At 32.6% G+C, this 21,499-nt stretch overlaps 1 protein-coding gene and 1 long non-coding RNA gene across 2 annotated transcripts in view; one reads left to right on the top strand and one right to left on the bottom strand.

Annotated features, from left to right (window-relative positions):
* Positions 1–21,499, top strand: part of LOC127715440 (SWI/SNF-related matrix-associated actin-dependent regulator of chromatin subfamily A member 5-like) — a 38,951-nt gene that overhangs the window by 14,786 nt on the left and 2,666 nt on the right. The window contains exons 8-20 of the mRNA XM_052221478.1: positions 646–849; positions 1,296–1,405; positions 2,975–3,111; positions 4,795–4,884; positions 6,850–6,971; positions 7,712–7,864; positions 8,949–9,081; positions 9,804–9,952; positions 10,996–11,232; positions 12,306–12,419; positions 13,029–13,154; positions 14,368–14,484; positions 15,978–16,112. Of these exons, the coding sequence (XP_052077438.1) occupies positions 646–849; positions 1,296–1,405; positions 2,975–3,111; positions 4,795–4,884; positions 6,850–6,971; positions 7,712–7,864; positions 8,949–9,081; positions 9,804–9,952; positions 10,996–11,232; positions 12,306–12,419; positions 13,029–13,154; positions 14,368–14,484; positions 15,978–16,112 (1,827 nt within the window). The remainder of the gene's footprint in view (positions 1–645; positions 850–1,295; positions 1,406–2,974; positions 3,112–4,794; positions 4,885–6,849; positions 6,972–7,711; positions 7,865–8,948; positions 9,082–9,803; positions 9,953–10,995; positions 11,233–12,305; positions 12,420–13,028; positions 13,155–14,367; positions 14,485–15,977; positions 16,113–21,499) is intronic.
* On the bottom strand, positions 5,180–17,474 carry LOC127715447 (uncharacterized). The gene is made up of 3 exons (XR_007988420.1): positions 17,336–17,474; positions 17,042–17,188; positions 5,180–5,549 (listed from the first exon to the last, which is right to left on the bottom strand). It is a non-coding gene; the product is annotated as an uncharacterized LOC127715447 (long non-coding RNA).

Here is a 21,499-nt window from a genome sequence, read left to right as displayed (position 1 = left end):
GTACTGAAAGAGTTCATCTCTCAAATTATTATATAATGAGCATTCAATTAAAAAGTGATGCACATCTTCAACTTTATTAGCTGTACAATTTAGACAGTGTGCTCAGGGATGGAAATTACAAAGAAATGACTAAATATTTAACTTTATTTTTTGCTTCTGATAAGATTGATTTCAGAGGCAGTAAAACATATGAGTAACCTCCTCAGAGTCTCATGTTGAAATTCTCTTTCTGATAAATATGATGTACTTGTTCTTATAAAATTGAGAATGGAAATGGGGAATATGTCAAAGAGACAACAACCCGACCAAAAAGCAGACAACAGCCGCAGGCCATCATATCCTTATTTTTGGAATAAGTGGTCAAAAACACATCACCATTGTGAGCAAACACAGAAATTACATCTGGACCAATCATATTGGTTTTTCAACTAGTATCCCATGATGCATCACAATTTTATAATAAACTTTGCATTCAAATTAAAAACACATCAGCGTATAATGAGCCCATACAGAAATTCAACTTTTGTACTCATTACTCAAGTTGAATTTCTGTGTCAACCTCCTCATGAATTGCATCTGGACTAATTATATTTTTAAAACAGTAGTGTCCCACGATGCATCATTTTATGACTGTTTCCATTTCAGCTGTCAGAGATTGTGAGAGAATTTAAATCAGCAAACAGACTACTGTTGACAGGAACACCTCTACAGAATAATTTACATGAGTTATGGGCCTTGTTGAACTTCCTGTTGCCTGATGTTTTCAATTCAGCAGATGATTTTGATTCTTGGTTCTGTGCTAAAGACTGTCTGGGTGGAGACAATGAATTAGTATCACGTTTACATGAAGTAAGATCAGATATGAAAACTATTTTTAGGGGAAATTGCTTAATCTTAGTAATAATATTTTTTGTGAAATTGGGGAACTTTCAACAAATTGTCGGTCCTATTATAATCACAATTATTTGAAATATGTGTACTAAGTTTAAAACTGTTATGCAATAAAAATAATGAAGGTGAAATGAATCAGTGCATACTTTTATTTTTCAAACAAAGAAATATTTTAAATACGTGAAAAATATCATTGTGTGATTTAAATTTTAAACTAAAAAATCGATTTTAACACTTTCATAAATACCACCATATAATTATCTCTTGTACTTTTTTCAAACGTAATAAATCTTTTGAAACTTTCATGTATGATAATAAAAAAATCATTTTTTTGGGGCTTTAGAAGTTTCATCTGTTTTAAAGTTGCCTGTCATAACAAGTCAATACCTATTTTTTGTTTGCAGGTTTTGAGACCATTTTTATTGAGAAGAATAAAGTCTGATGTTGAGAAAAAATTACTTCCCAAGAAAGAAACAAAAGTATTTATCGGACTTAGTAAAATGCAGAGAGAATGGTAATTTCATATTTACTGGCTTTAATTTTTGGTTATCAACATTAAGCATATGTTGTCTGTCATGTGTTTGCATTTCTTTTAAGACAAGTTAAGCTCATTTGCATCAGATATTCATTAGATAATAGTGTTTATGATTTGGTGATCCTCATGTAGTATGTATTGCGTGCTTATAATGTTTTGGGTGGCATAAAAGGTGGCACTAGTTTAAAGTCTTTCATCCTTTCAGCTTTCAAAATCAGTTGAATTTACTTATGTAAATAGTGTCGTTATTGTGTCAGAAAAAGGTCACCAAAAAAAGGCATTTTCCTAGCATTCCTATATTTTCAACTCAAAAATTCTGTCCCCTCGATCATTAATTTTCATAGTATAAAAACTCATCATAGATACCAGGATTGGAATTTTGTATTTGAGCCAGATGCGTGTTTGTTCTACGAAAGACTCATCAGTGACGCTAGAATAAAAAAATTGTTAAAAAAAAGCCAAATTAAGTACGAAGTTGAAGAGCATTGAGGACCAAAAAATCCTTAAAGCTTTGCCAAATACAGCTAAGGTAATCTATTTCTGAGGTAGAAAAGCCTTAGTATTTAAAAAATTCAAAGTTTTGTAAACAGTTAATTTATAATTATGACCATATCAATGATCATGTCAACACAGAAGTGCTGACTACTGGGCTGGTGATACCATAAGGGAATAAAAACTCCACCAGTATACCATCAGAAATAGCTCAGACTTGTTGATAAATTATATATTATATTCTGTGTTTGATAATGAATCAACCCCTTGTGATAACACCATTTTGAAAACTGAAAATTTTTCCAAGCTTGGCAAAAGAAGGAACCTGCATGGTAACGGTTTATTCTGATTGAATTTTAAGATAAAAACAAACAATTATTAAAAAATCTTGCTAATTGATGCTGAACAGAAGGTTGTCAAAGTTTCCAGTTTGTCATTTGACATCCACGCCTTGAATGCAACCACACCACTCTCTTATAATCCTCTAGTTTAAATAGATAGTTTAAAAGTCAAATTCATTTCTGAAGTAATATTTATATTGTGACATCTTGTGACTATTTTGTTTTGAAAAATGTACAATGAATAACTTTTTAAAGAAAAAGGGGTAAAAGGATGTATTTATAAGAATTTTTATATTGACAGAGGCAACAAGCTGAGGTTAATCTGATTTTATATAAAAAAAATAATCAATTCCAATAAAAATGCATTGATTATTATGATTATGTTTTCAGACACTATTTGTCTCTTTATGTTTCAAATCATTATTTATCAAGATTTTTCTTTAAATCAGCGTTTAAACATTTTACTGCGATTTTAACATAGCCTTTTATCATAAAATTACATTTGGGGTCGTCAACCGATCAGAAAATTCAGCATGTGGATCCATATAATTGTAAACATTTATCGGTGTGAGCTAAGGCTCCGTGTTGAAGACCGTACTGTGACCTATAATGGTTTACTTTTATAAAGTTTGACTTGGATGGAGAGTTGTCTCATTGGCACTCATACCACATCTTCCTATATCTATATATATATGCATCCAATTCAAATTTTCAGGTACACCAAAATTTTGATGAAGGACATAGATGTTGTGAACGGAGCAGGGAAGTCTGACAAGATGAGATTACTCAACATACTTATGCAGCTGAGAAAGTGCTGTAATCATCCATACCTGTTTGATGGAGCTGAACCAGGTTTGATTTTTTACTTACTATTTAAATTTTGATCTGAATGTTGTTTGATAAGACCATATGATGTGGGACCCTTGGAAGGGACTTTTTTTCAAATCTCATCTATGGATGAGATATAAAAAAGAAGTTGTGGTATGATTGCAAATGAGACAACTCTCCACAAGAGACCAATTGACACAGAAATGTACAACTATAGGTCACCATACGGTCTTCAACAATGAGCAAAGCCCATACTGCATAGTTAGCTATACAAGGCCCAGAAATGAGAGTTTTGTACAATGAAAATGTAAGCATATTTAAAAATTGCCTCTTTAGATTGTTGTCTCATTTTCCAAGTGCCTCCCTGGGTATATGTTCTATGTATGTTTAATAGGGACATACCTGAGTTGTTATGGTGGTTTCCTCATACCAAAATACCAGATTTGGACTTTGTGAACACACAATTTTTTCCAGGATTTTGACAATTTAAAATTATATTTTTTTTAATTTAAGAAATTGCAGACCTACCGACACTATTCATTTTTAGGATGGAATTTGAACCATACATACATGTATATTTTAATTTGGCCTTATACCTCATTGAGACAGAAATTATACCACACAAATCAATTATGAGGATTCAGATGGACTGCTTGACTTCTCTTGAAATTAATTCATTAGTGTTATTTAACACAACAAATTCATCATCTACATTATATGCTTAGGCTCTATTATTATTGACCCCATATCTAAGCAACCAGGTTAGAATATATTTTCAAAGTAAAGCTCCCCCCAAGGGTGACTGGGGAATAGAAGTATGGTCACCATTGGTCTTCCTCGGACAGGCAGTAAAACCCTTGCTTAAGTGGGGCGTCCGTTTGGCTGTGCGAGATGTACAAATTTGCAGTCACATCCGGTCAGAATGGGGACGTTAAATCCGATGCCTCGTGTAAAGAGAGTGCCACGCTCTTTGCACGTTAAGAACCCTTGCAACAACTCTTTGAGGGGTCCGTAGGTGACCTGTTGCAAGGCTAAATTTCTGTCCCTATCCAATATACCCTCATTTCCCGTGGCAGTCTAAATTTCTCCGACCTTAATCCTGGAAGCCCCTATTACAGAACCTACCTATTGTATTTATTGTTAATTTGTTTTCGTCCTGAATATGCATGAAATATTTGCCACTGGACGTTAAGCAACCAACAATCAATTAAAGTAAAGCTAGTCTGATTTTTTTCTGCGATTGGAGGGTGTGGAGGTGAGTTTAGAGCATCCATGTTCTTCGAACAGTAAAATAACAAAAAATACAGAACTCCAAGGAAAATCTAAATTAGAAATTCCCTTATCATATGGCAAAATCTAAAGCTCAAACACATCAAACAAATGGAAATCAACTTATATTCGTGAATTGGTACAGGCATTTCTTTAAGTAAAAAATAATTGATTAAACCTGGTTTTATAGCTAGCTAAATTTCTCACTTGTATGACAGTCACATGAAATTCAATTAAATTGGCAACAATATGTGAACAAATCTATCTATCTATCTATAGACTTAATACATGCAGGTAAAATAACAAAAATAGGGGTAGAGCAGTTAACGTTGTTATTATCGTAATAATCAAATAAATTTTTATCAGCTTTATAATAGTATTTTGATGTTTACATTGTTTTTCAGTATGGCATAAATGTTTATTTTTTATTTTTTCCAGGTCCACCCTACACAACTGACATGCACTTAGTAGAAAACAGCGGTAAAATGGTCATCTTACACAAATTGTTGCCCAGGCTGAAGGAAAATGGTATGATATAGACAGCTACAAGAAACTACAGATTATTTTTTAGTGCACAAACCCACTGTTTTAACACCACCCCTTATTTAAGAAATGTCTATTCTTCAATATATTGTTTATTGCAACTTCTTACTTATTTCATCAAGATACCTGACAGAAATGGTAAAAAATGTGTTCTATGACAGAATTTTTGCCGAGCCTGCGACTTTTGTCGCAGAAAGCATGACATAGGGATAGTGATACGGCGGCGGCGTTAGCTTACTTCTTAAAAGCTTTATATTTTAGAAGGTAGAAGACCTGGATGCTTCATACTTTGTATATAGATGTTCATGTTACGAAGTTTCTGTCTTTCACATGTCCATTGTCCTTGACCTCATTTTCATGGTTCAGTGACTACTTGAAAAAAAAGTTAATATTTTTTGTAATGTTAATATCTCTCTTATTATGAGTAATAGGATAACTATATTTGGTATGTGCATACCTTGCAAGGTCCTCATGCCCGTCAGACAGTTTTCACTTGACCTCAACCTCATTTCATGGATCAGTGAACAAGGTTAAGTTTTGGTTGTCAATTCCATATCTCAGATACTATAAGCAATAGGTCTAGTATATTCGGTGTATGGAAGGACTGTAAGGTGTACATGTCCAACTGGCAGGTGTCATCTGACCTTGACCTCATTTTCATGGTTCAGTGGTCATAGTTAAGTTTTTGTGTTTTGGTCTGTTTTTTTATACTGTATGCAATAGGTCTACTATATTTGGTGTATGGAATGATTGTAAGGTGTACATGTCTAGATGGCAGGTGTCATCTGACCTTGACCTCATTTTTATGGTTCAGTGGTCAAAGTTAAGTTTTATAGGTTTTGATCTTTTTTTCTAATACTATATGCAATAGGTCAACTATATATGGTGTATGGAAATATTTTATGATGTACATGTCTGTCTCGCAGGTTTTATTTGACCTTGACCTCATTTTACGGTTCATTGCTCAGTGTAAAGTTTTTGTGTTTTGGTCTGTTTTTCTTAAACTATAAGCAATAGATCAACTATATTTGTTGTATGGAAGAATTGTAAGCTGTACATGTCTGCCTGGCATGGTTCATCTGACCTTGACCTCATTTTCATGGTTCATTGGTCAATGTTTAGTTTGCTTGGATAAGTCTGTTCCTTAGAAATTATAAGCAATAGGTCAACTATATTTCGTGTATTAAATGATTGTAAGGTGTACATGTATTTCTTGTTTGGTTTATATGACCTTGACCTCATTTTCTTGGATCATGTTTAGTTTATGTGATAGTTGTAGTAAAGCTTTATATTTAGGACTATCATCATATCAATGATTAGTAAAGAAGGCGAGACATTTCAGCGTGTGCACTCTTGTTAAAAAGCACCATGGATGTTAATGTAGCATTTGTTTTCCCAAAATATAGCACCATGACCCCTATATATTCTATAATATAATCATTCAAGATAGCAACATGGTAGAAAATATAGCACCAGGGTAACATAGTGCTTTAAGGCCCTTGGGAGAACAATGGATTACATCTGACTGTAGCCAAACTTTGTAAAAACAACGTTATTTTAGTTATAGCTATTTTACGAAATTTTCCTTTGATTTTACTGACTGATAGTTTCCTTTCTCAGCCAGTTGAGTGATATGAAAAATAATGGCTAGAAACTAAGGATGCAGGTGCTGTTGTCACTGAAATTAACAATGTAGTCATAGGTAAAATAGCTATAAACACATTATCATTGGGTCATCTCAGCTCCATTGCTTTTCTCACTTTTGGTCGTTAAGGCTCAATGAGAAAATCAATCTCGTTGAGATGACCAACAATAATCTATAAATATGGTTCCCATTACAAATAAAAAGTTCTGACGTACAGATTTGATATATTTGGTAAGAAAACCATTAACATGCATATTTTTTTGGGGCCTAGAAAAAACTGAATTTGTATCTCTATTGTATTTCAGGATCTCGAGTACTGATCTTCAGTCAAATGACGAGACAGTTAGATATATTAGAAGATTACTGTTTCTGGCAGGGATATGATTACTGTAGACTGGACGGAAGTACTCCTCATGATGAAAGAACGGTAAAAATAGTTTGACATTTTATATGTTTGATCCAAAACTTATTTTTCTGCTGTAATACTATGAGTAAGAAATCAAGAAAAACTGTTGCGCTTTTTTGTGAATTGATATAAAAACGATGGGGTGGGTAGCTGTGATATTTTCATCCTATTTTTCACAGGATTTTGATAAAGGATTATGTAATTTTATTGCAACTTTTATGTAAGCATGCTATATTGTGTGATGTGTTTTCACATCCATTGCTTATGAGTGCCTATTTTTTGAATACTTAGTGTGGATATCATTAGTGAACAACAAAATCTGTGGTTTCATGGTAGCTTGTTTGCTGCCTGGAGTATGGTAAGTCGTGGGTTGAAATCCCAACTGTGTCAAACCATAGACTTTAAAATTGGTTTTTGCTGCTTTGTCAGCTAAGCGCACAGTATTAAGGAGTAAGAGGAAAGACTGGATCTGAGTCAGAATAATATGTCTGGATAGGGTGCCATATCTTCCTGGGGACTGTTAACTTGTGATCTAGCACGTCTAAAATCTGACTCAGCGTGTCAGTCTAGTACAAAGCAGGGTTAATACTCATATGACATTAACATGTTCTCGTCCTGAATATGCGTTATGTTTGCAACTGGATTTCTTGTTTGAAGATCTGTATTACATGTGCTCTATAAATACATTTCTTTACTTAAATTAAATCAATTTTTTATTAGTATTATAAAACAACCATTTTTCTATATATATATATTTGTAGAACTCTATAAACGAATTTAATGCACCAGGAAGTTCAAAGTTTGTCTTTATGTTGAGTACAAGAGCTGGTGGATTAGGTATTAATCTGGCCACTGCAGATATAGTTGTCATATATGACTCGGATTGGAATCCACAAGTAGATCTACAGGCTATGGTAAATACAATTTATTTTAAATGGATACTTTCTTGTATTTACATTTAGGGTTGTTCCTTTAAGACGGTACAAAACACTACAGGGAGATAACTCTGCAAATATCATGTGAACGTTTTAATCACGTATTATTGTTAAGAAAATCTTAAGCTTCTCAATGATCAAGATTAGTGTTTATCATACTACTAATATGCCTATATATCCATTTAAAATTTTCTGATAAAGTGTGTGGTTCAAGCTATTTGAAATTTTTATATTTTTTTTCAAAATTTTATGAAAATTTAGCGAGCCAAATTACTTTTAGTTGAGGTGTTTGGTACCACCTAAAAAGTGGGGTATACTGCTTCACCTCTATGAATATTTTTTGTCACATCTTTCTCAGGAACTACATTACAAGGATTTTTGAAATTTGGTTTCACTGTTTATACGAGTCAGCTGTACCATGTGATGCATTTTCAGATTCATCACTCAAAAACTTCCTGTTTACCTTATACTTTAAGCGGGGCAGGGGTATCATTAGTGAGCAGTAGTTATTTTTTTTTTTAAATTGCTAGTGATTATAGCTTCATACATAACATTTTGTGGATATTATACTACCACTACCATTTCTTAATTGTGGAAGATTCCTTAAAAGATCCAATAATGAGAATGATTACTACCATTATCTGATTTTTATGCCCCACCTACGATAGTAGAGGGGTATTATGTTTTCTGGTCTGTGCGTCCGTTCATCTGTCCGTTCGTCCGTTCATCCGTCCGTCTGTCCCGCTTCAGGTTAAAAGTTTTTGGTCAAGGTAGTTTTTGATGTAGTTACTTGAAACTAAGTACACATGTTCCCTATGACATGATCTTTCTAATTTAAATACCAAATTAGAGTTTTTACCCCAATTTCACGGTCCACTGAACATAAAAATGATAGTGCGAGTGGGGCATCCGTGTACTGTGGACACATTCTTTTTTTTTATCAAAATGTTTTCAGATGAATTGGATTTATTGTCTAGTGATTAATATGTGTTAAACCTTAATTAAGTTTGCTAGTAATTTTCAAGGAAGCATTTTAATGTAATGATTCACTGGTTTTTTTTAGGACAGAGCCCATCGTATTGGACAGATGAAACAAGTCAGAGTTTTTAGATTTATCGTAGAAAACTCTGTGGAAGAAAGAATTGTAGAGAGAGCTGAGATGAAACTGAGACTTGATAATGTTGTTATTCAGCAAGGTAAATAGATATTTTAGTTAGAATAAGTGAAAACATTAAGACATAATTATTTCCAGATGGTCAGTTCTGAGAGCATTGACTGTACTATAAAACTACACTACAAATCAGGTGAATTATCAATAAGAAGATGTGGTATGATTGCCAATGAGACAACCCTTCATCCAATAGGTCATTTCCTACTCCTCACTTTTACCATTTTTTGCGTTTTTTTAACTCAGATCTTTAGAACTTGACCTGGGGCCTCGGTGGCCGAGTGGTCTAAGTATTTACTACTGTTATCACTAGCCAGTCAACACTGAGGTTTTGAGTTCGAACCCCGCTCGTGCGGGTGCACTTGACTCCAATCTTTATTGACTAGGATTGTCAGTTTTCCTATCGAAGGTCAGTGGTTTTCTCCGGGCACTCCAGCTTCCACCACCAATAAAAACTGGCGGCCACGAAATAGCCCAAAAGCGGTGGTTAAAAGTGGTGTTAAAAACACAAAAAAATCAAAAAAATCAAAAATCAAATAGAACTTGACCTAAAGTTTGAAAACCTGTTGGGTGGTACACCTTCCGTTGTGGGGTTGTTTGTAAATAGTTATACCCATTTTTACTATTTTATATTTTCATATATGTAAATGTTAAGGATAGACCATTGCCCCTTTGTTATTAAAGACAAGAAATATTATGAGCAACACTGCCATTTGAGATGTTGATCCATTTTTTTTTATCATTAATCAGGGAGATTGCAGGATAGTGCTTCTGCTAAACTTGGGAAGGATGAAGTGCTGAACATGATCAGACATGGAGCCAGTCATGTTTTTGCCTCTAAAGAATCAGAAATTACAGATGATGACATTGATAGAATAATGGAAGAATCTGAAAAAAAGGTATTTTTAGAAATAAGATTTTTAATGTTTTTAATCTCATCCTTTCAAAGTTCTCTATTATAAATGTTTTCCGCTAAATATACCAAATATTCAGACTGCAAAAAGTATATATTAAATTATGGTGACTGAAAATCTTGATTATTTGAAAATTAATGCTTTTTATGTCTTTTATCTCTTCCTCTGAAAGTTATATATATTAAATTATGGTGACTGAAAATCTTAATTATTTGAAAATTAATACTTTTTATGTCTTTTATCTCTTCCTCTGAAAGTTCTCTGTTTAAACTGTTTGCTTTATAAATTAAAAACTATAAAACAATTTTCCCACATGCTGTAAAGCTCGCCCTTTCAAATTTATGACCCTAAGATATTTAGATTTTACACTTTCATACATTTAACACAAATGAAATAAACTGTTTTATAACAAAAACCAGTGATCAAAGTCATTTTTATTCAGCTTTTTACATTCTTGTTTACACTGTGCAAAAAGGGTGTTGAAATACCACTTTTCATTGGATAATTATTCATGAAGCCAATATTTTCTTGTTTTCGGTGGAAACAGAAAACCTTACAATGGCCAGAGTGGAGAATGACAAATAAAAGTGAATAACAAAATATTATACAACAGATCGAGTCTATGAAATTTATTATTAAACTTGAAATAAGTCTTAAAATGACTGCATATTGTAAAGCATTACACCTTTGTGAGCTATTGATTTTTTCGCTAGTAGTGGAATAACCTGAAAAAAAAATCATCTCCTCTGAAAGGAATACTTCAAGTAGAATATTCAATAGGGAAATAACTGAGGCAAATCCACTCTCAAGTGCTGAATGCAAAATTAAATATTCGTGAAAATTTGCTGGATAACGTATTGCAGAATTAAACAACAGAAAAATGACATTTTAAGCTTTTATTTTGGGTTCTGAATTCAGTATTTAGCATCTTTTTTTAAAATACTTTTATTACCAAACCTCACTTGGGCCTCTTCAAATTAGAATCTGTCATCTATAAAACAATTAACTGGAAAATATTGCCTTTTTAGACAGAAGAAATCAAACAGAAATTAGACAAGCTTGGAGAGAGCAGTTTAAGAGGCTTTACTCTAGACACGGGAGATAACAGTGTGTATCAGTTCGAAGGTGAAGATTATCGAGACAAGCACGGTAAAGGTGGAATGGGGATGTGGATCGAGCCACCGAAACGTGAGAGGAAAGCCAACTATGCTGTAGATGCCTATTTTAGGGAGGCACTACGTGTCAGTGAACCTAAAGCACCAAAGGTAAGTTAGAATTAGTAAATATTGATTTGATATCATTACAATAGAAGTGGGGCATTGTGTCTGTACGTCAGTTTCTCATCCTTCTATCCAGCCTCCAGGATAATTTTATAGTTTAGGGTAAAGGTTGGTAACCATTAAGTTGTGGTCATATTAACTGGAAACCTATTATACATGTTCATCATAATGTAAAATAAATAAAAAAAAAAATATGTCAAACTAGGGTTTCAGCTAAGATTCCAGGGTTAACAGAACTAGGAAATGTAAGCTAGGCTTTGTGTATTATTTACACACATTCTTATTTAAAATTGGATACTGGCTGAATAGCCACATTATTCTATATTATTATTTATCAACTCATACTTTGTGAGGCTGGTGGTATATAGTGATCATTGTGTCTGTTCATCCATGAACTTCTGTATTTCCAATTCTTCGTAATGTGTACATTTCAATAAAAAATTTAATGAACTTTAGCACCTTTGGCATTGTTCATGGTCTATTTCATTTTTCATTTAAAATTATGTTTGGGTTTTTCCCTATATGATAATATTGACATTACCATTTCTACAAAAAGGGTAGGCAATCTTGTTTCTACATAACTTTGCTACCCTTGTTGCCGTTAATTGTCAGTAGCCAGGGTTTTTTTTTTTAAATAATAAACATATATGCATACAATCTGATTTTGCTATGCTGTTTTTCATTGCTGATTGTTGAAGGTCAAACAGTGACCTATATTTGCAAACTTCTACATCATTTGGTATATGTAAATAACAAACAGATGAAGGAATAGTGTTCATTCAGTGATATAGTCGAGGAGATGTGTAGTATATATGCATATTGAAGCTGCAAAATAATAACAGAAAAATAATTTAAGACTTTTTATTTCTTTGAGTTTATATTTTTTTAATATCCTATTCTCCAATTCATTTTATAGTGATTTGAGCATGTGTGTAAAGAGAATTGGTCCTTGGTGTCAGGGTTAGATTTGTTTTGTCCCTGAACTTTTTATCACTTGATGTTTACTTTCAAACTGTAAATATGCTAACAAAGTTTACATCATACTTTCACTTTTCCAGGCTCCTAGACCACCCAAACAACCAAATGTACAGGACTTCCAGTTCTTCCCTCCACGATTGTTTGAACTGTTGGATCAAGAAATATACTTTTTCCGTAAATCCATTAGTTATAGGGTAAGTATAAATACATAGCATTTTGAGAGTAATACAACTATCCATTTTAAAAACTAGACTATCATTAAACCAGTAGAAGTGAAACAATATATATTAAAATAAAGATACAAAGGCAGGTTTCCTTGTGCAAAGAAATTTGACAGGATAGCTAAATTTTATATATTAATAGCTGATATGGCTAAAATCCACATAGGTGACTTTCTTTTGTGTATTTGAATCTTTTATAATCAGAATTTTTCATTTATTTACCTATCATACTTTAAACATTATTTATTTGTAAAATTTCAAGAATGTTAAGAAATTCAACTTTCTCTCATTTGTTTTGCTTTAACTAGATTTATGTAAAGAGTACCTTTGATTTTTGACAAATTTTAATTTGATTTAAAATACATATGCTGAGAAATTAGTGTGAGGTATCTAATTTTAGTAATAATCTTGGCAAGGTGCCTGCCTCAAATGCAATAGGTTGTAAATACATTTCCCAGCAATAAAAAAAAAATCAAAACTGATGTTTTAAAGAAGTCCATTTTTTTTTAGAAATCCTTTGAATATCAAAGGGGTAGGTTTGTTTCATATAGACTATTATCATTTCAAATATTTCTTTAACAGGTACCAAAGAATCCAGATTTAGGCTCTGATGCTGAGAGAGTAAGGAAAGAGGAACAGGGTAAAATAGACAATTCTGATGTTCTGACGGAGGAAGAGACTGCTGAAAAGGAAGATTTGTTACAACAGGTTTGATCATTTAATAATTATTATTTATTATGTAATATTTGTTGTGATTAGAGATGTCAAAGTCATTTTTGTGTTCACAGGAATTTGAACCCTTCCATAGTTAACACACAACTTGATCGGCTTTCTACCCATTCTGTTCTAGATATATTACAATCTTCATGATAAACTTGAATCTACAGGCCCATATTTGAATTTTTTCGAAAATTTTAGTTAAATTCTATTAGCCTGTAGAGATGATTTTTACAGACCTGACAGCATTTTTACAAGTCTGGGCTTTTGGACCTGTGGTTGTGCGAAAACTATATAATATATATGCATATAAGATAAGGAGATGTGGTATGATTGGCAATTAATCAATTGATACAGCTATCCACCTAATGATGTAGATGTCAAAAAATATAGGTCACTGTTCAGTCTTCAACTTTGAGCAACGTCCATTCTGCATAGCAAGCAATTATTTAACAATTCTTGTTAATTATAAATATTTTCGATATATTCATATGATATATTTCAATGAGACAACAATCCAACAACACTGTCAAATAAAAAATTTAGATAAAACAACTTAGTTTCCATCATAGGCTGGTTCCCTGTTTGAAAAACAAATATGTTTGATTGAATATTACTTAGAAATTGTACACAATTACAATAGTAATAACATATTTATTATCTAACTTGCAACATCATCTTAAACTAAATAGATATTTCAATGTTTTGTTTAATATAAAAATAAAACAACGTGGTTTGATTGCCAATGAGACAACTCTCCACAAGAGACCACACAACACAGAAATTAACAACTAACTCTGGAATTGATGGACATTAAGAAATTGAAAATATAAATGCATAGTACTGTAAATTCAGAAATTATTGCGTGCATTTATTATTGTGATTTTGTCATTTTGGACTAAAATGCGTTTTTTATTTTTGCGATATTGAGAAAAATCCTGTTGAATTCATATAAAAAATTTCAAAATGCGATTTTAAATTATTGCGATTATAACCCTTTCGCACTAATAAAAACATCGCAATAATTTCTGAATTTACAGTAACTAATCAAATATAATATTTTCGAATGAGGTAATAGAAAAAAATAATTATAAGCCAAATTTTACAATCTAAGTGAATAAGTTCTTTTACATAACTTCATAAAATTTCGTTTCCATGTGGTATTTTAAATTTTATTCATCTGTATATATTTTAATTTTTGAAGGGCTTTACTAATTGGAGTAAGAGAGACTTTAACCAGTTTATTAAGGCCAATGAAAAGTATGGAAGAGATGACTTGGACAGTATATCAAGAGATGTGGAAGGAAAAACTGCGGAGGAGGTAGGATATTTAATTTTCAACTAAGAATTTACAGGGCTGGATAATTATCCTTCTTTGATCTGGCATTTTGAGATTGATGATCAAATGAATACATTAAAAAAAAGTGGGGATTATCCAGTTTTCTGACAAAAACTCAAAAGTGCTTTGAGCAGTTTTCATGAAACTTTGGTGACTTTAATAACTTCCCTATAGTTTTTTTGTTTATAAATTTCTGATATGAAGTTTAGGAGTTGTGGAACTTTATGCTTTGAAAAAGCAACAGCCTTATCAGGCCCTCTTGGTGCAGCACTTTATTATTGATAAGAAAATGTGACTGCAGGAATATCTAGACAATAAGAACTTGTTTTTTGGATACCTTATGCATTTATCTGTATGTATCTTTTACTGAAAGTGCAATAATTAATCTCAAATTGTTCATTCTTAAAATTTCAATAATAGATGCACATAATAATTTCTGAATTTACAGTATATAAATTACTTGTCATATTTATCCCCTTGCTCTGAAGGAGGGGATATGCTGTTTTACTACTCTTTAACATTTTTCTCAGGAACTACAACTAGGAACTCCCTGAAATTTCCCATCAGGCTTCATGTCAACATTCTTAAACTATGTGATGCAGTTTCGGAATTCATCAATCTTCAACTTCCCTTTTTACCTAATAGTAATATATAAATGCTCCACTGAAATTTGTTGTTGGGCTTCAATTGAACATACTTATTTTTTCCATTGCTCTTCAGGGGCCTCTGTGGCCGAGTATCTGAGTGATCTAAGTCATCGAACTACTGTATCACTAGCCAGTCAACACTGAGGTTGTGAGTTTGAATCCCACATGGGGCAGGTGCATTCGACTCCAATCTTTATTGACTAGAAGTGTCAGTTTTCCTACAGAAGGTCGATTGTTCTTTCTGGGCACTCCGGCTTCCTCCACCAATAAAAACTGACTGCCATGAAATAGCACAATAGTGTTGAAAGTGGCGTTGAACACCAATCAATCAATCAACTTCCTGTTTAGAAGAATTTTTAAAGTGGGGGTATAATTAGTGAGTAGTTGCTGAAATTCTACTTGTTGTAACATTGTATAGCAATACATTGCCAAAGCCACATACAAGGATTACTTCTGTTGCTGTCCAGGTCTCACTTACTGTGGATTCATTTATTTTCGTGGGTACCAATTTTTGTTGATTGAGGAAAACATGCATTTTCGTGGATATTTGATTTCGTGGTTTTGCAAAAGTCTGCATACAACCTTGTAGAAAATTTGTTATGCATTGAACATTAAAATTTGTGGTTCCATCTGTAACCACGAAATCCATGAAAAGTAGTATCCAACGAATAATAATGAATCCACAGTATCTTAAAAAATGGCTGTTTCTAACTGGAAGTTATGCACCTACATACCAAAACATGAACTCCAACATTTGTACGTAAAATTTTAATAATAACAGATTGTAGGCTGCCCTTGTAAGACTAACGCCTTCTTTATCTCTTTTAGGTAATGGAGTATGCCCGAGTGTTCTGGGAAAGATGTAACGAGTTACAAGATATTGAGAAGATTATGGCGCAGATTGAGAGAGGAGAATCTAAAATACAGAGACGTATCAGTATAAAAAGAGCATTGGATTGTAAGGTAAATATATGAATGTAAACCAGAATGGGGCTGTGTCTGTAGGGTGTCTAGAGACCATAACCAAAATGGTGGACAAATATAATTTTTTTTTAAATAAAATTTTTTTTTATGGATTACGCAATATTCCAGGCCATACCAAGGGTGTCTAGAGACCATAATCAAAATTGCAGTCAATTCATAATTTAAAGAGAATTTAAATTTTTTTGTTCTGGACTAATAGTAGGAAAAATCGTAGAAACCTGTTTAACTGTCCAGAGAAATTTATTACACTCAAAATATGCATTAAACTTTTCATTTTTGTCGAGCCTGCGACTTTTGTCGCAGAAAGCTCGACATAGGGATAGTGATCCGGCGGCGGCGTTAGCTAACTTCTTAAAAGCTTTATATTTTAGAGGGTGGAAGGTCTGGATGCTTCATACTTTGTATATGGATGCCTCATGTTACGAAGTTTCCATCAGTCACATGTCCAATATCCTTGACCTCATTTTCATGGTTCAGTGACTACTTGAAAAAAAAGTTAAGATTTTTTGTAATGTTAATTTCTCTCTTATTATGAATAATAGGATAACTATATTTAATATGTGCGTACCTTGCAAGGTCCTCATGCCCGTCAGACAGTTTTCACCTGACCTCGACCTCATTTCATGGATCAGTGAACAAGGTTAAGTTTTCGTGGTCAAGTCCATATATCAGATACTATAAGCAATAGGTCTTCTATACTTGGTGTATGGAAGGACTGTAAGGTGTACATGTCCAACTGGCAGGTGTCATCTGACCTTGACCTCATTTTCATGGTTCAGTGGTTATAGTTAAGTTTTTGTGTTTTGGTCTGTTTTTCTTATACTGTATGCAATAGGTCTACTATATTTGGTGTATGGAAGGACTGTAAGGTGTACATGTCTAGCTGGCAGGTGTCATCTGACCTTGACCTCATTTTCATGGTTCAGTGGTTATAGTTAAGTTTTTGTGTTTTGGTCTGTTTTTCTTATACTGTATGCAATAGGTCTACTATATTTGGTGTATGGAAGGACTGTAAGGTGTACATGTCTAGCTGGCAGGTGTCATCTGACCTTGACCTCATTTTCATGGTTCAGTGGTTATAGTTAAGTTTTTGTGTTTTGGTCTGTTTTTCTTATACTGTTTGCAATAGGTCTACTATATTTGGTGAATGGAAGGACTGTAAGGTGTACTTGTCTAGCTGGCAGGTGTCATCTGACCTTGACCTCATTTTCATGGTTCAGTGGTTATAGTTAAGTTTTTGTGTTTTGGTCTGTTTTTCTTATACTGTATGCAATAGGTCTACTATATTTGGTGTATGGAAGGACTGTAAGGTGTACATGTCTAGCTGGCAGGTGTCATCTGACCTTGACCTCATTTTCATGGTTCAGTGGTTACAGTTAAGTTTTTATACGACCGCAAAAAAGTTTTGTGGTCGTATATTGGTATGACGTTGGCGTCGTCGTCGTCGTCGTCGTCGTCGTCGTCCGGCGTCGTCATCCGAATACATATTGGTTTTCGCACTCTAACTTTAGTTTAAGTGAATGGATCTTTTTGAAATTTGACCATAAGGTTAAATACCACAAAAGGAAGGTTGGGATTGATTTTGGGGGTTATGGTACCAACAGTTAAGGAATTAGGGGCCAAAAAGGGGCCAAAAATGAGCATTTTCTAGTTTCCAGACAATAACTGTGGAACGGTGTATGGATCTCTCTGAAATTATACTACAAGTTTCCATACCACAAAGGGATGGTTAGGATTTGCTTTGGGGGGTTATGGCTCAAACCGTTTAGGAATAAGGGGCAAAAAAGGGGGAAAAACAAGGTTGTCCTGGTTAATGGACAAATACTTTAGTACAAAACATAATTTAAAGCAGTGTAAGGGAGATAAATCAAATACATCATTGAAATTATCTCCCTTACACTGCTTTTAAATTATGTATAAAGTAATGGTTAATGAACAATAAAGATAATCTAAAACAGTGTAAGGGAGGTAATCCAAATACAACGTTTTGGTTACTTCCCTTACACTGCTTTTAAATTATGTTTAAAGAAATGCATATTTATAAAGGAAGACCAGTAAAAATATCTGCAAATGTTTTCATCTTTTTTTTTTACAAAAAAATCCATATGAAAGATTTGACACTATATTTTTATTAATTCTATTATAAAATAGATTAAGTTAGCACTATGGTAAATTTAAATGGGTAATTATGGTTGCCAACTCCATTGGAAATTTGAATTGAGATTATGACCATATCTTGAGGGAAAGAATTTTTTGGGGGGAAAAAGGGGGGGGGGAGATAAAAAGAAATTGTGGGGGGCCAATTTTTTCTCATTTCAGATTTCAGAAATTAAAAAGAATTATTCTTCAAATATTATTTTTTTTTTCAAATTTCAAATATTGAAAAATTTCAAGAAGTAATCTTTAATTGCACAGTATGGCGCATTAGATTTGTAAAATCTTTGATCACATTTATTTATTTGTTATGCCGAATCTAACAGTGTATTTAGATTTTTAATTTTTGGTCCAGTTTTCAAATTGGTCTACATTAATGTCCAAAGGGTCCAAAATTAAACTTTGTTTGATTTTAGCAAAAATTGAATATATGAGGTTCTTTGATATGCTGAATCTAAACATGTATTTAGATTTTTGATTTTTGGCCCAGTTTTCAAGTTGGTCCAAATTGGGGTCCAAAATTAAACTTTGTTTGATTTCAACAAAAATTGAATATATGGGGTTCTTTGATATGCTGAATCTAACCATGTATTTAGATTTTTTATTTGTGGACCCTGTTATCTAATTGGTTCATATTGAGGTCAAAAGGGTCCAAAATTAAACTTTGTTTGATTTCATCTAAAATTGAATTATTGGGGTTCTTTGATATTCCAAATCTAACCGTGTATTTAGATTTTTAATTTTGGGTCCTGTTTTTTAAATTGGTCTACATTGAGGTCCAAAGGGTCCAAAATTAAACTTAGTTTGATTTTGACAAAAATTGAATTCTTGGGGTTCTTTGATTTGCTGAATCTAAACATGTGTTTAGATTTTTGATTATGGGCCCAGTTTTCAAGTTGGTCCAAATTGGGGTCCAAAATTAAACTTTGTTTGATTTCAACAAAAATTGAATATATGAGGTTCTTTGATATGCTGAATCTAACCATGTATTTAGATTTTTTATTTGTAGGCCCCGCTATCAAATTGGTTCATATTGAGGTCAAAAGGGTCCAAAATTAAACTTTGGTTGATTTCATCGAAAATTGAATTATTGGGGTTCTTTGATCAGTCAGGGGCGTTACTTAAACAAGTTATTTTTTTAAGTTACTTATATAAGTAATTTTTGTTTTTAAAAATAATAAAATTACTTAATAGAGTTATTTTAAATTTCAATAGAAGCATAGACTAAATGTAGTTTTCATGAATTTTTACATCATTTTATATCATAAAATAAAGAATTTATTAGATTTGAGAGGAGTATAGAGATAAAGGGTTACTTTAAAAATAATGACAAAAATATTACTTGAATAAGTTATTTTATACATTTTTGAAAAAAATAGTAATAACACTTATTGAAGGAACATATGTAATTGATTTTGGTTACAAGTTATAAATAACTTCAAGTCTTAATTAAATCACAAGTATCTATCTATTTATATCAGTCTATCTTCAAGATTTTGGAGGAAAATGATAATTTAATAGTCCCATGAGACTAATCTTTGACCCAGAAGCGTCAGTATGAAAGATAAGTGCGTCAGAAAGTTAATTAGTGTTTCAGAAGGATTATATTTTATATTTCATGGGAAAAATAACCAGATGACTGTGAAAATTTGTTAAAGCTACTAAAATCTGTATAATTAGACACCTATAAAAATAATATTCAGAAAAGTTACTTATATAAGTAATATTTAAAATAGCCTCGTTTTCAACATTACTTGTATAGGTAATTTTAATTGTTACTTATTTAAGTAATGCCCCTGACTGTTTGATATGCCGAATCTAACCGTGTTTTTAGATTTTTAATTTGGGTCCCGTTTTTTAAATTCGTCTTCATTGAGGTCCAAAGGGTCCAAAATTAAACTTAGTTTGATTTTAACAAAAATTGAATTCTTGGGGTTCTTTGATATGCTGAATCTAAACATGTGTTTAGATTTTTGATTATGGGCCCAGTTTTCAAGTTGGTCCAAGTTGGGGTCCAAAATTAAACTTTTTTTTGATTTCAACAAAAATTGAATATATGGGGTTCTTTGATATGCTGAATCTAACCATGAATTTAGATTTTTTATTTGTGGGCCCCGCTATCAAATTTGTTCATATTCAGGTCAAAAGGGTCCAAAATTAAACTTTGTTTGATTTCATCAAAAATTGAATTATTGGGGTTCTTTGATATTCCAAATCTAACCGTGTATTTAGATTTTTAATTTTAAGTCCCGTTTTTTAAATTGGTCTACATTAAGGTCTAAAGGGTCCAAAATTAAACTTAGTTTGATTTTAGCAAAAATTGAATTCTTGGGGTTCTTTGATATGCTGAATCTAAACATGTGTTTAGATTTTTGATTATGGGCCCAGTTTTCAAGTTTGTCCAAGTTGGGGTCCAAAATTAAACTTTGTTTGATTTTAACAAAAATTGAATATATGGGGTTCTTTGATATGCTGAATCTAACCATGTATTTTGATTTTGGACATTGGACCATAATAGGTAAATTAAAAAAATTCAAGTTCTTAGACCACATTCTTTCTGTGTCAGAAACCTATGCTGTGTCAAATATTTAATAACAATCCAAATTCAGAGCTGTATCAAGCTTGAATGTTGTGTCCATACTTGCCCCAACTGTTCAGGGTTCGACCTCTGCGGTCGTATCAAGCTGCGCCCCAGCGAAGCATTTTATTGTGTTTTGGTCTGTTTTTCTTATACTGTATGCAATAGTTCAACTATATTTGGTGTATGGAATGATTGTAAGGTGTACATGTCTAGCTGGCAGGTGTCATCTGACCTTGACCTCATTTTCATGATTCAGTGGTCAAAGTTAAGTTTTTGAGTTTTGGTCTTTTTTTCTTATACTATATGCAATAGTTCAACTATATTTGGTGTATGGAAATATTTTATGATCTATTTGTCAGTCACGCAGGTTTTGTTTTTACCTTGACCTCATTTTCAAGGTTCATTGCTCAGTGTTAAGTTTTTGTGTTTTGGCCTGTTTTTCATACTATAAGCAATAGGTCAACTATATTTCTTGTATGGGAGAATTGTTAGCTGTACATGCCTGCCTAGCATGGTTCATCTGACCTTGACCTCATTTTCATGGTTCATTGGTCAATGTTTAGTTTACTTGGTTAATGTTAAGTTTATGTGACAGTTGTAATAAAGCCTTATATTTAGGACTATCAACATG

Source organism: Mytilus californianus, unplaced genomic scaffold (genome assembly GCF_021869535.1).
Source record: "Mytilus californianus isolate M0D057914Y unplaced genomic scaffold, xbMytCali1.0.p SCAF_9, whole genome shotgun sequence".
Lineage (NCBI taxonomy): Eukaryota > Metazoa > Mollusca > Bivalvia > Mytilida > Mytilidae > Mytilus > Mytilus californianus.
The sequence above is the reverse complement of the archived record's forward strand: the minus strand, read 5'-3'. Positions and strand labels throughout refer to the sequence as shown.